Raw genomic sequence first — 13,491 nt, 5'->3', positions numbered from 1 at the left:
CATTTTATTGGCCCCGTTTCCCTTCCAAATTCGGCTAGAGGAACAAATAAACAGGACACCTATAAACCGGCTTCATTCATTTTATTTTTCTCGTATAAAATTATGTGGTGGCCACAGCGGGAGCCTGGGTCCTCTGCACAGAAACTCTGGTGTGGGTCTTCACAAGATGGTCAGTGAATTCCTAGAAAGACAGAAAAAGCTTTAGATGCAAGACAGACAGACTAAACCCCACCTGCTTAACAGGGAAGGGCAGGCAGTACCTGATAAGGAGACTTGGTGAACACTGTCTCTTTCCAGAGATCAGGGGTGAGATAGCTGTAGGTCTTGGAAATGGCGTCAAAGGTGGCCTTGGCTGGAAGTGGGAAAACACGAGGGTTGAAGAATTCACCCGGGGTGAAACCCCCGACACCAGCAGAAGCTGTCACACTCCTAGGAGCAGAGAGGCCACAGGGGCCAATCTGCCGCGCGTTAGGAGGGCCTCTCGCTCTGGAAACACGCCAGCCACACACAAGAACGTGATTAAGTGCAGCTGAGAAAAGCCGGTGTCTGTGTGGGCCACCTACCGAAGTTGCCCAGGGTGGCAGTGCAGCCCCTGGCAGAGGTGTAGCAGTCATCAATTCCTGCCATCATCAGCAGCTTCTTGGGCACAGGGGCTGAGACAATGCCAGTGCCCCTGGGGGCAGGGATGAGGCGCACCAGCACGGAGCCACAGCGGCCAGTCACCTGGGCAGGAGCAGGGGTGTCAGGAGGGAGTCCACACCACTGCAGGCCCTACCCCTCTCCGCCACCCATCCTACCTTGCAAGGGACGGTATGGGGCTTGCCGATCTTGTTCCCCCAGTAGCCTCGCCGCACAGGGACAATGGAGAGTTTGGCCAGAATGATGGCCCCCCGGATGGCAGTGGCTACCTCCTTAGAGCACTTGACACCCAAACCGACGTGCCCGTTGTAATCTCCAATGGCAACAAATGCCTGCAAGGAGAATGATGTGGGTGGGGAATCCACTGGCCTTCACAGCAGCTCCCGCCTCCCAAGGTCTGTGGCGCCCCTCAAACCAAGACTGGCCACTGCAAGGCCAACCTGAGGTTCCGAGGAGATCCTTGTTCTCTCTCTCTTTTACGAAAGTCACACGCGTGAGTAGAAAGTGCAACTATGCAGAGCTGAGAGAGTCTCACAAAGCCTCTTGGCAAGAACGACAGCTGGAGTACCTTGAACCTGGTCCGCTGACCGGCACGGGTCTGCTTCTGCACCGGCATGATCTTCAAAACCTCGTCCTTGAGGGATGCCCCCAAGAAAAAGTCAATGATCTCGGATTCCTGAAAAAAGAAAACGAAAAAAAAAAAGGTTGTTACCCAAACTGCTCCACAAAGCCTCTCCAAGGTGCAGCCTGGGGTCCCTCAACGGAGGGCCAACCACATGTCTCTCCGCTCCAGGCCAAACGGAAGACTCACCTGCCCAAGGCCACAGCCTGAAAAAAAGAACCCATGTCTTACCTTGATGGGCAGAGAGAAGAGATAGATCTCTTCCAGAGACTTGATCTTCATGTCTTTGACCAGGCGGCCCAGCTTGGTGACGGGGAGCCACTAAGAGAGGAAAAACCGCGAGTGACTTAAGACCGCCGGCCCTGCGCCGCCCAAAGAGCCAGACTCGCGCGCGTGGCACCGACCTACCTCCTTGTCCTCGGCTTTGCCTCCGCGAGCTCCGCGGCCTCGGCCCCGGCCCCGACCCCGGCCACGGCCCCGGCCTCGGACGCCGCTGCCAAAGCCTCCGCGGAAGCCGCCGCGGCCTCCGATTCCAGGGCCCCCGGGGCCTCCAGGCCCTCCCGCAGCACCGGCGTCATCCGCCATTTGCTGAAAAGAGCGACAAGAACCTGTCAGGGAGGCGCTGGTACCTCCGGCCACCTCGGGCCGGGCTGCTGCCCCAGACCGCGGGCGCGCCAGCCCCGGCTCGGCCCAAAAGCGGCGGCCGCTGGCCGCCTAGGCGCCTCGGCCGCCCCAGCGGGAGAACCCACTCACGTGTTTTCACGAAGAAGAAAGACGTGCTCGCCCGAGGGAGCTTTTATATGTCGCCAAGCGCCGCGAGACCTGGGTTGCCCCGCCTCAGGCCGACGTGCGCCGAGGGCCTATAAAGCAGCCTGTGATTGGCTGCGCGGGGCCCCGCCCCCACCGAGCTCTGCGAGCGCAGGCGTGTTTGCAGGTTCTCGGCCCGGGAATCTGCACTACTGCGGCGCTGCTATAAAGGCCCGCGCTGCGACTATCTTGTTCTTTCGGCTTCCAGGTAGGTCTCCCCGGCTGGCTTTCCGGCATTTTAGCACTTTCTATCCCGGGCGGGGTTTGGGGGGGGGGGGCCGTTGAGGAGGTCGGCGTCGTTTGAAAATCACCTGCGGCTTTGGCCATGGCCGTGGGTGAGATTCGGCGCCTAGAGCCACCAGGAGCCTTAGCTCACCGCTCACTCTCGGTGTGGGGAGGTGAAACCCAGGCCCCGACACGCGCCGCCGCTCCGGGCTCGGCTGCGGCCTCTCGCGTACTCTGGACTCCTTAAGTTCTGATTCCACGCCTTGTCTTCTACCCACAGGACTTATGGATGCTCAGAGCCTGACGCCGACGCTACCGGAACCGCGGGAGCAGAGGGGCTTTGCTTTGATTTTCCAATAAAGCTGTTGGTCTGATTCATCCGTGTGTGGGTGTGTTTCGTCCCCCACCCATAAGCCAGGAAAATGCATCCGTTGACGCTGAGACCGAGGTGTGCTGTAGAAGAGAGGACCCCCCCCCCCCCGCCGCCCCATGGACACCTTTTTCTATCCAGCTCAGTTCTGCTTTGGGTGCAAGGCAGAGTTAGAACCCGGTCTTAGAGGTTGGTAGGATCCTCCTCAGATCCCACTCGCCAAGAATGGCAGAGCCAGGGTTCTGACCCTATTGCATACACCCACACCCCCTGTGACAACTTGGCAGGTTAGGAGCTTTGAGTTTGAGGAGAGTCAGGCTGGCCCAGCAAACCACTAACAAGATTGGGAGTGAAGCTTCGCGGCTCAGAGTCTTGGAGTGACATTGAACCTGTAGTTCTCCGTTCCAGGCCTCATGTCTCCAAGTGTGCAGGTCCCCCAAGTTGGGACTGACTGATTTCCTCATAGGCCTGCCTCTGGGTTGGGAGCCTACATGCTCTGGGAGGTTTCCCCACATGCTAGGCTCTTCTGCTGTGTACCCCAGTTTGCGTGGAAATCCAGTCTGTACCCTTGCGTCCAGCATACATGAGCTTTATGGCTCTCCAATCCTGAGAGACCTGATGAGTCTGACTAAAGCCCTCAAGTTCCTGGGGATCCGGCCACCTGAGCAGCAATATTTGAGGAAAGAGAGGAGAGCAGCCCCTGCGTTCCTCATGGAGTCTCAGCTTGGGGCAAACAGTCCCAGGCTTAGTGCTGTCCAAAGACCAGCCATCAGCCACCCTGAAGGCAAGGGTTCTACCTACACCTGTGACCCTTAGAGTGGAGTCATAGCCAGGCAGTGCCCTGGGCCAGGGCTGTGATTGGCCTGAGCTGGACAATGCCACTGTGATGTCGGCCTGGTCCTGGTATGAAATGGAGGCTCCTGAGCCCTGGGGGTCAGTGGAGCTGCCGTCCAGACACAGATCATGGTAAGCCCTTAGATGAATTTAACTCCAGAGCTCGATCCCATTCCTTACTGAGACAATGCAAACAGGGAGTTACAGGCTTCCCATACGGGACAAAAGAAACTTGCAGAGGGCTCTGGCCAAGGCCAGCTTCTGTAGCTGGGGATTGTCATAGGGGATCTTGACCCTCAAAGTGGATGCCAACCCAACCCTCCCTGGGTCTCTCGTGTGGCCCACCTCTCACCCGAAGTTTCCTGGGGTCCCGCTGCACTTAAGGTTTTGGGGGGCTGGATCCTGGTTCCAGCCAGGCCCTAACACTGGCCTGGTCTTTGCAGAGTGGCGGGTATGATCTCAACCTCTTCGCCAGCCCTCCTGACTGCAACTTCCTGTGCTCTGTCTGCCATGGGGTTCTCAAGAAGCCAGTGAGGTTGCCTTGCAGCCACATCTTCTGCAAGAAGTGCATCCTCCATTGGCTAGCCAGGTGCTTCTGGGCACCCAGGAGGCTGGGAGGGCAGGGCGGGCCTGGGCCCAGAACAGAGAGCAAAGTCTGCCAAGCACTGGGTCACCATGGTCATAAAGTTCAGCTGCCAAATCTCCCAGGACGCTAACACGTGTGAGCCTGGTCACTGTTATCAGCAGCTCCTAGCCCCAGCCTTGGAGCTGGGAGCTCCCTATCAAGCCTTATGCCTCGTCCAGCTAGAGAGGAGGGACCACCAGTGGAGGCATGCTGCTGCCGCTTGCTCCCCTCCCACTCCCAACAACCACCCCACTCATGTCTCCTAGACAAAAGACCTGTCCATGCTGCAGGAAAGAGGTGAAACGGAAAAAGATGGTCCATGTAAACAAACTCCGGAAGACCATTGGCCGCCTGGAAGTCAAGGTAGCTCAAAACACCACTCCCACCAAGCCTACCCTCCTGGCCCCTGAGGGGTAGAGGGGCAGAGCCGGGAAAGGGGGTGGAAGAATCCTGTTCTCAGAGTTTCCATTGAGGTGCAGAGGAAACAAATCGGACCAGGAACCACGAGGTTGTGGGTTCGATCCCTGGCCTTGCTCAGTGGGTTAAGGATCTGGCGTTGCCATGAGCTGTGGTGTAGGTTGCAGATGCGGCTCAGATCTGGCGTTGCTGTGCCTGTGGTGTAGGCCGGCAGCTGCAGCTCCGATTCCACCCCTAGCCTGGGAACCTCCATATGCTGTGGAAGTAGCCCAAGAAATGGCAAAAAGACAAAAAAAAAAAAAAAAAAAAAAAGTATTTGCTTAATTGTTTCCCTCTCTCCACCATACCTCTGGTTCCATAAGGGCCTGGGAGGATCCCAGTTAAGTGTTTCTTGGTCAGTGGAACGTCATGGATAGAGGATTGTGGCAGGTGGGCAGTTCATGACTGCCAATGCCCGACTTGCTTTGGCTCACACAATTCTTTCCTCCATCCCCAGTGCAAGAACGCTGAAGTGGGCTGCCTGGTGACATGCCCCTTGGCCCATCGGAAGGGGCACCAGGACTCATGCCCTTTCGAGCTGACGGCCTGCCCCAACGAGGGCTGCATGTCGAGGGTGCCTCGTGGGGCCCTGGCCGAGCACCGGCAGCACTGCCAACACGGTGCCCATCAGCGCTGCCCTCTGGGATGTGGGGCCAGCCTGGGCCCAGCCGAGCGTGCAAACCACAACTGCTACCGTGAACTGCGCGAGGCCTGGTGCCAGCGCCAGGATCGCAGCCGGACCCTGGTGCTATGCCTGCTGCGGCGCATGCGCAAGGTGCACCGGGCCACCAACCTCATCCGCCGGCAGCTGGCGCAGCTCGAGGACTTCCTGGAGGAAGACGATGCCCTGCTCCTGGGCGCCCCCCAAGAGGAGGCTGAGGCCAGCCCAGAAAGCAGCACTGGGGCTGAGGTGTGGGGGGCCCAAGGCCAAAGTACCTTGTAAATAGAAGGATAAATAAATGCAGAGCCCAGGCCTGGCCGCCTCCCACTCTCTCACCTCTCTAGGAACTACTCTTCTCATCCAAAAGGGACACTTGGGCCTTTTGCCCTGGACCTTTCTCACCAGTTCTTCACACTGGCTATGCCCCCTAGCCGGAAAGCTCGTCCCCTCGCTCTCCGTTTCCCTGATTCTTCTCCATCAAATGTCTCTTCTGCACAGGGATCCTCCCTGATCATCCTTTCCCAGTCCACTGCCCAGTTACCTCCTACAAATTTGTTTACCAGCTTCATAGCCAGTAGTACGCATGGCTCAAAATCCTCAACTCAAAAGGCAAGTCCTCACAAAGATTCGCAAGGATCCCTTGTTACCTTGTTTCCTGACCTATATTCTTTCCTACTCGCTCCCGGCAGCCACACCGGCTTCTTGGCTCCTAAATGCCAATCCGCTCCCTGGCTGTTCCTCAGCCTGAAATAATAATCACAGAGCTCCCTGCTTCATCAACTTTGGGCTTTTGCTCAGGTATCACCTTGTCAACAAAGCCTCCTCCTACACCACCACCCAAGTTAAAATTGCACCTCCTGGAGTTTCCTCTGGGTCGCAACAGGATTGGCGGTGTCTTGGGAGCCCTGGCTCCGGCGTTGTCGCAGCTGTCACAAATGCGGCTCAGATCTGATCCCTGGCCCAGGAACTCCGTATGCCACCGAAGGCAAAAAAAAAAAAAAAAAAAAAAAAAATTGCCATAACTTCCAAGCGCTAGTCACTTAACAAGAGTATTCTTTGCCTGCCTCTGCCCAGCCCTCACCTCGCTACTGGAGACGCCAGTTTCTCTGGTGTGTTTTAAACACAGAATGTGTTCAATCAACACATTTGAATGATTCGGAAATCATGTGATTTATTAATTTACCTGCCTTATTTCTCATACAGTATCGTGAGTCTTAAGGCAGAGCCCAGTTCGCGGTTCAGATGGGACCTAACGGAGCGCATCTGACCGCGCCAGCCCCCAAATCCTAAAATGCCAAGGAAACAGGAGTCTTGGGATTACTCTAGTAAACATTTCCTACGAATATCTTTTAAATTTTCCATTAAAAGGACAGGTAGGAGTTCCCGTCGTGGCGCAGTGGTTAACGAATCCGACTAGGTTGCGGGTTCGGTCCCTGCCCTTGCTCAGTGGGTTAACGATCCGGCGTTGCCGTGAGCTGTGGTGTAGGTTGCAGACGCGGCTCGGATCCCGCGTTGCTGTGGCTCTGGCGTAGGCCGGTGGCTACAGCTCCGATTCGACCCCTAGCCTGGGAACCTCCATATGCCACGGGAGCGGCCCAAGAAATAGCAACAACAACAACAACAAAAAAAAAAAGACAAAAAAAAAAAAAAAAAGGACAGGTAGTTCGCAACCCCAGGCCCCTACCAGTGTACCGCGCCTGCCCCAATGGCCCCGCGCCGCTCCACAGCCACCCAGTAGGCCGGAAACGCCTCTGGCTCCTTCCGCTTCCCGACAACGCTGCCCTTAGCAAAGGTGCCATCTAGCGGGCAACGCTGATGACGTCACACCAGTCTCTGGTGATGTCATCTCCCCGCGCCGGTAGTGAGGAGTGGCGCACCGGTCTCTCTCACGCGGCGGCGGCGGCGACGACGACGACAACATGGCGGAAGCGGCGGCCGGAGTGGGCCGCTTTAAGTCCAAGTAAGCAGGGGCTCTGGGGCTCCGGGCGCTGCCGGAGGAGGGAGCCGGGTTCGCGACCGGGGTAGCGAAGGCGCCCGCGTGCATCCGGCACCCACTCGGGTTTGAGGGAAGAGGCGAAGACTGTGTACGGACAGGCCCGCGGGTTCGTCGCAGCTGCGGGTCTAGATGGAAGATTCGGAACCGACAGCTCTCGGAGGGCAGGCACTGGGGTCCGGCCGGGTGCAGTTAATTTGGGATACTTGAACTTGGAGCGGGTTAGGGGGGTGGAGCCGAGAAATCTCAGAGGAAGAAGAAGGGGTGAACTGAGCGCAAGTCGAGGCTGGCCCTGGACGGGGGCGGGACTTCCTATTGCTCAGGTAACGGGAGAAGAATTACTTGTGGGGCAGGCGGCCTGGGGAGCTTTCACTTGCTGTCCCTATTGTCCTTGAGCCAGGGAGAGAAATCAGGAGATGGGCTGGTCCACCGTGGTCCAGAGGCCCTGAGTCCCGTGCTTATTCAGTGCCCATACTTAGGCTGAACGTCTTAAGTGCTCAATGCCCGGGACCAGACAGATTCAGCCTCTCCCTGTGGAGTGCAGTCTGATAGGATAAACATATTGAGCAAATCATTTTCATCAGAGGCGGTGGCAAGCACTAGCAAGGGGAATCCCGGATGGCGAGAGTAACTCTCCTGGATGGATGAGGGGTTCAGGGGAGCTCCATTTCATCCTGGCTATCTAGCTCCCTCTGGTAGAGTTAGTCAGGCACTTCTGAAATCCAGGAAGCAGGAGGCCCAGGCCACATACTGGGAACAGCCTGGGTGAACGGGAAAGATCAGCAGAGGCCCCTTAAGGCAGGGTCTTAGAAACATGTAAGGACAGGGCAGGGTTTTGCGGGGGTTGGGGGGAATGACATGAGTAGTTACTTTCTAAAAGCCCTTTCTGGGGGAGTTCCTGTTGTGGCGCAGCAGAAATAAACCTGACTTGTAACTATGAGGATGAGGGTTCAGTCGCTGGCCTTGCTTGGTGGGTCAACGTTGTCCTGAGCTGTCACAGCTCACATCTGGTATTGCTGTGGCTGTGGCCGGCAGCTGTAGCTCCTATTTGACCCCTTCACAGCCCTGATAAGACCTCTCTTCCCCCCACCCCAAAAAGTCTTTGGGAGCAGGGTTTGAGAGAGTGGTAGGAATCTGTGAAGACGCTCGAGCAGCTCCTCAGAGAGGAAGGTGCCATGGCCTGGACCGTCATGAAAGTAACTGAGAGGAAGGGGAGGGACAGTGTGACACCTCTGCTGAAATGAGGGTCTGCTTGGAGAGTGGGATGGAGGAAGGAGCCCGGGCTGGGGAAGGGCTAGGCTGGATGCACCTTGGGATAAAGATGTTGAGGAGGAGGATGTTCAGGGCTGGTACCCAGGCCTGACCTCCCATGGCCAGCAGGGGGCCCCCAAGGTCCAGCCTGTTCAACCACTGGGGAATCTCTGGGAACACGGGCCGTTGGACTGCCTATAACATGGGGATGCTATCACCCGCCTCACAGCTGAGAGGGTTAAAGAAGGTAATGATGAAAAGACCTTATCATCCCCTGTCCCTTGTGGCCCCTGCATCCCTGCTGCTGTCCAGGAACTCCTCAAGGGCAGGGCCCTATGGGTTGACGTCTGGGAGAGCACCCACTGTAGGACTGGTCACTAGAGACCAAGGGGTCAGTGGTTCATGCTCCCCCCCTCTTCTTTCCAGCTATGCCATCGAGCGCAAGATTGAGCCTTTCTACAAGGGCGGGAAGGTGCAGGTACCAACGCAGGGAGGAACATTGTGGCGGGGCAGGTCGGGGCTGCAAAGTGTCACCTGGGCTGAGACCCTTTTGTCATCAGCTGGACCAGACTGGGCAGCACCTCTTCTGCGTCTGTGGTACCAGAGTCAACATTCTGGATGTGGCCTCGGGGGCTGTGCTGCGGAGCCTCGAGCAGGTGAGGCGGGGGGTGGGGGTCAGGGCGAGGGCTGGTGTGGAGAACAGCCTGTTCTCATGGCTCTGTGCATCCACTCTCACCTCCAGGAGGATCAGGAAGACATCACTGCCTTTGACCTCAGCCCCGATGACGAGGTATTTGGCACGGGGACAGGAGGCAGGCTCACTACCTCTCATCCAAACTGAGTTAGGAGGTGAGTGTCCATGTCTCTGCCCTCAGCTGACCTGCATCCTCCCCCAGGTGCTGGTGACGGCCACCCGGGCGCTGCTGCTGGCCCAGTGGGCCTGGCGGGAGGGCAGCATCGTCCGCCTGTGGAAGGCGATACACACAGCCCCTGTGGCCGCCATGGCCTTCGACCCCACCTCCACACTGCTGGCCACAGGTAGGACCCCGGCTGGGGTTGGAGGGGGCAGCTGAAGCTAGGCAGGGGGCTTTAGGCACACCAGCCCCACACCTCAAACACATTCTCACAGGCGGCTGTGATGGGGCCGTGCGCGTCTGGGACGTCGTGCGCCACTATGGGACACACCACTTCCGGGGCTCGCCGGGTGTCGTGCAGTGAGTAGCGGTGGCACAGGGCGGGCAGGTGGAGCATCCCAGTCAGGGTGGCCCCGCTCACCAGCCCTGCCCCACCTACCTACAGTTTGGTGGCCTTCCACCCGGACCCCGCCCGCCTGCTCCTCTTCTCCTCAGCCGCAGACGCTAGCATCCGTGTGTGGTCACTACAGGACCGCTCGTGCCTGGCCGTGCTGACTGCCCACTACAGCGCTGTCACCTCTGTGACCTTCAGTGCCGACGGCTACACCATGATCAGGTCGGTAGCCAGCCGCACAGGCCTTGGCAGGAGCGGGAGGCCACAGCAAAGATCTGGGGTCTAAGGCGGCTCTTTCCCCCCAGCTCGGGCCGGGACAAGATCTGCACTGTCTGGGACCTGCAGAGCCTCCAGGCCACGAAGACCGTGCCAGTGTTTGAGGTGGGGGTGCTGGGGCCGCTGAGTGGGGCAGGGTGGGGGTCGGGCTGCCCCCTCTGACCTGCTCATCCACAGAGCGTGGAGGCTGCAGTGCTGCTGCCAGAGGAGCCGGCGCCTGAGCTGGGTGTAAAGTCCACAGGCCTGCATTTCCTGACGGCCGGCGACCAAGGTGTGGGGCCAGGCCAAGGCAGGCGGCAGGGGCGGCGGGGGGCCAGTGGATCTGTGAGTCTCAGCAGCCCCCGACCCCCACAGGCATTCTGCGCGTGTGGGAGGCGGCCTCTGGGCAGTGTGTACACGCACAGCCCCGGCTGCCAGGCCCCGGGCAAGAGCTGACCCACTGTGCCCTGGCCCGAGCCGCCGGCCTGCTCCTCAGCGTCACTGCCGACCACAATCTGCTGCTCTATGAGGCCCGCTCCCTGCAGCTGCAGAAACAGGTGAGCCAGTGCCGGCCCTGCGCAGCCCACGCCTCAGGTGCCAGCTCTCCACTTCATGGGCCCTGACCTGAGTCCCTCCCGCCCTCGCAGTTTGCCGGCTACAGTGAGGAGGTGCTGGACGTCCGGTTCCTCGGGCCCGAGAACTCCCACGTAGTTGTGGCCTCGAACAGCCCCTGCCTAAAAGTGTTTGAGCTGCAGACCTCAGCCTGCCAGATCCTCCACGGCCACACAGGTCAGGGCACCAAGCCAACCAGGTCCTCATTCTGGCCTGGACGGATGACCCACTCCTTGCCAGAACAGACCTCTGACCGCCCGCTCCACTTTCTTCCAGACATCGTCCTGGCCCTAGACGTGTTCCGGAAGGGGTGGCTCTTCGCCAGCTGTGCCAAGGTTAGGCGCCGTAAGGAGCGGGCAGGGCCCAGGCGGGGACGCCCACCCCAGCCTCTGTCCTCACCCATCCTGTCCCCAGGATCAGAGCATCCGCATCTGGAGGATAAACAAGGCTGGATTGGTGGCCTGTGTGGCTCAGGGCTCTGGGCACACACACAGCGTGGGCACCATTTGCTGCTCAAGGTAAGTGGCTCAGGGCTGCGTCCAGGGTGTCCCAGAGGCACAGGCCCAGGCCCTCCTCCTAGGGGGAGGAGGAATAGGTGGCTTTGGCCCTGCTCTGTGAGCCTCCCGCCCAGGGATATGGAATGAAGGATGGGGTTGGGGGCACCCCCAGATGCCATTGTGGGGGTTCCGTAGACGTGGCTTTGAGGCTGCGTAGCTAAAGGCGGGGGTGGCGTCAGAGAAGGAAAATGACACTGAACAAACGCCCTGGTGGAGAGGGTGCTGTCTGGGGCCCAGAGTCCCGTTGCTGGGACTGGATCTGACAGCACAGAGGGCGGGTGGTGCCAGCAGGTGGTCCTGGAGCCGTGGGGTGACGCAGCAGTTCACCTTCCGGGACAGGCCATCTCTCTGGTCCGGGCCAAACTCTGACGGGCCTGAGCTGCGGTGCGCTGCCCACAGGGCAGGCCGGGCCTCAGCCGGCATCTCTCTCTCCCCCAAATTGGCCTCAGGCTGAAGGAGAGCTTCCTGGTGACGGGCAGCCAGGACTGCACTGTGAAGCTCTGGCCCCTCCCGGAAGCCCTGCCATCCAGGAGCACTGCCCCCGACAGCGGCCCTGTCCTCCTGCAAGCCCAGGCCACACAGCGCTGCCACGACAAGGTAACCGCCCACGGCACCCGGCAGGGTCGTGGCAGGGCCTTTGCTGGGCTGGGGGACTGAGCTGCCGCCTGCTTCTGTCCCCAGGACATCAACAGTGTGGCTATTGCCCCCAACGACAAGCTGCTGGCCACAGGGTCACAGGACCGCACGGCCAAACTCTGGGCTCTGCCCCAGTGCCAGTTGCTGGGCATCTTCTCGGGCCACCGGCGTGGCCTCTGGTGTGTCCAGTTCTCGCCCATGGACCAGGTGCTGGCCACGGCCTCGGCAGACGGCACCGTCAAGCTCTGGGCCCTGCAGGACTTCAGCTGCCTCAAGGTGAGCCGCCCTCAGCCCGCCCGGGTCCCCGCCCGGTGACATCTCAACACCTCCCCTCCCCCCGCAGACGTTCGAGGGGCACGACGCGTCTGTGCTCAGGGTGGCCTTTGTGAGCCGCGGCACGCAGCTGCTGTCCAGGTGAGCGGGCTGGGGGCCGGACCGGGTTGGGGTGAGCTGGGGACAGGCCCAGGGCTGAGCGCCTCCCGATGCCGACCCAGCGGCTCCGACGGGCTCGTGAAGCTCTGGACCATCAAGAGCAACGAGTGTGTGAGGACGCTGGACGCCCACGAGGACAAGGTCTGGGGGCTGCACTGCAGTCGGCTGGACGACCGCGCCCTCACCGCTGCCAGCGACTCCCGCGTCATCCTCTGGAAGGTGTGTGGGGTGGGGGCTTGGGGGGGCAGGGCCGCGTGGGGACACCTGTCTGATTCCAGTGTGACCCCAGGATGTGACCGAGGAGGAACAGGCCGAAGAGGAGGCCAGGAGAGAGGAGGAGGTGGTCAGGTACGTGGGGTCCCCCAGCCCTGCCCGCAAGTCCTGCTTGCCAGCGTCGGCCTCCGCAGCACAGGACACCGAGGCTCAGGGCAGCAGCGCCACTCACCCCAGCGGCCCTGTCCCCTGTTCCCTCCTCCCCTCGCCAGGCAGCAAGAACTGGACAACCTGCTCCATGAGAAGCGGTACCTGCGGGCGCTGGGCCTGGCCATCTCCCTGGACCGGCCCCACACCGTGCTGACCGTCATCCAGGGTCGGGGCTGCCTTGGGCCGGGCAGGTGGATGGGGGGGGTCTCCCGGGTCTGAGGTGCCCTTCCCGGGGCTCAGTCTCCCCTCCTCCCACAGCCATCCGAAGGGACCCTGAGTCTTGCGAGAAGCTGGAAGCCACAGTGCTCCAACTGCGGCGAGACCAGAAAGGTCTGGGGAGGGCGGGGTGGGGCTGGACGGTGCCTGCTGAGCCTGGGGTGGCTGGCAGGCAGGTCTGACCGTCCCTGTCACCCCCAGAGGCCTTGCTGCGCTTCTGTGTCACGTGGAACACCAATTCACGGCACTGCCACGAAGCCCAGGCTGTGCTGGGCATGCTCCTGCGGCACGAGGCCCCGGAAGAGCTGCTGGCCTACGATGGCGTGCGGGCCTCCCTTGAGGCCCTGCTGCCCTACACTGGTATGTGGGCTGCCTGGATCAGGGCGGGGGCCCGGCCGCCAGACCCGTGGGCCCTGACAGCTGCTGTCCCCCCCCAGAGCGGCACTTCCAGCGGCTCAGCCGGACACTGCAGGCGGCCGCCTTCCTGGACTTCCTGTGGCACAGCATGAAGCTGCCCACGCTCCCCGCAGCGCCCCCAGCCCTCTAAACCCCCAGAAAAATGGACTTTGATCTCTGCTCCCTGTGTCTGTCTGGGCTTTGTCGCACCCCAGGGCCTGGGCCACCGCCCA

The 13,491-nt window shown here is 60.3% G+C and overlaps 3 protein-coding genes, 1 long non-coding RNA gene and 3 other non-coding genes across 14 annotated transcripts; 4 read left to right on the top strand and 3 right to left on the bottom strand.

Moving 5' to 3' along the window:
• Positions 1-66: 66 nt before the first annotated feature.
• RPS2 (ribosomal protein S2) lies at positions 67-2,031 on the bottom strand. The gene is made up of 7 exons (XM_085018106.1): positions 1,670-2,031; positions 1,493-1,582; positions 1,208-1,315; positions 798-971; positions 564-723; positions 261-352; positions 67-181 (listed from the first exon to the last, which is right to left on the bottom strand). The coding sequence occupies exons 1-7, from the start codon at positions 1,844-1,846 to the stop codon at positions 101-103; spliced, it is 882 nt and encodes a 293-aa protein (XP_084874232.1). The 5' UTR covers positions 1,847-2,031; the 3' UTR covers positions 67-100.
• Positions 417-542, bottom strand: LOC146404603 (small nucleolar RNA SNORA64/SNORA10 family). The gene has a single exon (XR_014842659.1). It is a non-coding gene; the product is annotated as a small nucleolar RNA SNORA64/SNORA10 family (small nucleolar RNA).
• On the bottom strand, positions 1,035-1,169 carry LOC146404602 (small nucleolar RNA SNORA64/SNORA10 family). Its single transcript, XR_014842658.1, has one exon. It is a non-coding gene; the product is annotated as a small nucleolar RNA SNORA64/SNORA10 family (small nucleolar RNA).
• Positions 2,032-2,151: 120 nt separating the features above from the next.
• Positions 2,152-2,671, top strand: LOC146404600 (uncharacterized). The gene is made up of 2 exons (XR_014841064.1): positions 2,152-2,276; positions 2,574-2,671. It is a non-coding gene; the product is annotated as an uncharacterized LOC146404600 (long non-coding RNA).
• On the top strand, positions 2,364-2,489 carry LOC146404601 (small nucleolar RNA ACA64). The gene has a single exon (XR_014842620.1). It is a non-coding gene; the product is annotated as a small nucleolar RNA ACA64 (small nucleolar RNA).
• A 929-nt stretch (positions 2,672-3,600) lies between the features above and the next one.
• On the top strand, positions 3,601-5,552 carry RNF151 (ring finger protein 151). The gene is given in 5 exon segments (XM_085018114.1): positions 3,601-3,629; positions 3,941-4,086; positions 4,389-4,485; positions 5,036-5,490; positions 5,492-5,552. Coding segments are annotated over 5 exon segments (735 nt in total). The 5' UTR covers positions 3,601-3,626; the 3' UTR covers positions 5,526-5,552.
• Positions 5,553-7,032: 1,480 nt separating this feature from the next.
• On the top strand, positions 7,033-13,439 carry TBL3 (transducin beta like 3). 8 transcript variants are annotated; one of them, XM_021086787.2, is made up of 22 exons: positions 7,141-7,199; positions 8,910-8,961; positions 9,044-9,139; positions 9,226-9,273; positions 9,380-9,521; positions 9,613-9,697; positions 9,783-9,953; positions 10,037-10,112; positions 10,185-10,278; positions 10,362-10,543; positions 10,634-10,775; positions 10,875-10,933; positions 11,013-11,116; positions 11,605-11,752; positions 11,837-12,067; positions 12,135-12,205; positions 12,286-12,442; positions 12,513-12,571; positions 12,709-12,812; positions 12,905-12,976; positions 13,064-13,222; positions 13,300-13,439. In XM_021086787.2, the coding sequence occupies exons 1-22, from the start codon at positions 7,159-7,161 to the stop codon at positions 13,407-13,409; spliced, it is 2,403 nt and encodes an 800-aa protein (XP_020942446.1). In that variant the 5' UTR covers positions 7,141-7,158; the 3' UTR covers positions 13,410-13,439. The 8 variants fall into 8 exon arrangements, with proteins under 8 accessions (XP_020942445.1, XP_020942446.1, XP_084874070.1 ...); XM_085017944.1 differs by having other exon boundaries at positions 7,141-7,396; XM_021086788.2 differs by having other exon boundaries at positions 7,141-7,555.
• The last annotated feature ends 52 nt before the right edge of the window (positions 13,440-13,491 follow it).

Source organism: Sus scrofa, chromosome 3 (assembly GCF_054392235.1).
Source record: "Sus scrofa isolate SSC_HxYL_T2T_F1_AM1 chromosome 3, Sscrofa_HxYL_maternal_Yorkshire_Landrace_v2.0, whole genome shotgun sequence".
NCBI lineage: Eukaryota > Metazoa > Chordata > Mammalia > Artiodactyla > Suidae > Sus > Sus scrofa.
Note: the sequence above shows the minus strand (reverse complement) of the source record. Positions and strands in the feature narration are given on the sequence as shown.

Coding starts and splice junctions, on each gene's coding strand:
- RPS2 (XM_085018106.1), bottom strand. CDS start 1,846: ATGGCGGATGACGCCGGTGCTGCGGGAGGGCCTGGAGGCCCCGGGGGC. Junction 1,316..1,492: donor TCTTCTCTCTGCCCATCAAG/GTAAGACATGGG, acceptor TTCTTTTTTCAG/GAATCCGAGATCATTGACTT. Junction 182..260: donor TCACCAAGTCTCCTTATCAG/GTACTGCCTGCC, acceptor CTGTCTTTCTAG/GAATTCACTGACCATCTTGT.
- TBL3 (XM_021086786.2), top strand. CDS start 7,055: ATGACGTCACACCAGTCTCTGGTGATGTCATCTCCCCGCGCCGGTAGT. Junction 12,206..12,285: donor GGCACGCAGCTGCTGTCCAG/GTGAGCGGGCTG, acceptor ATGCCGACCCAG/CGGCTCCGACGGGCTCGTGA. Junction 12,572..12,708: donor AGAGAGGAGGAGGTGGTCAG/GTACGTGGGGTC, acceptor TCCCCTCGCCAG/GCAGCAAGAACTGGACAACC.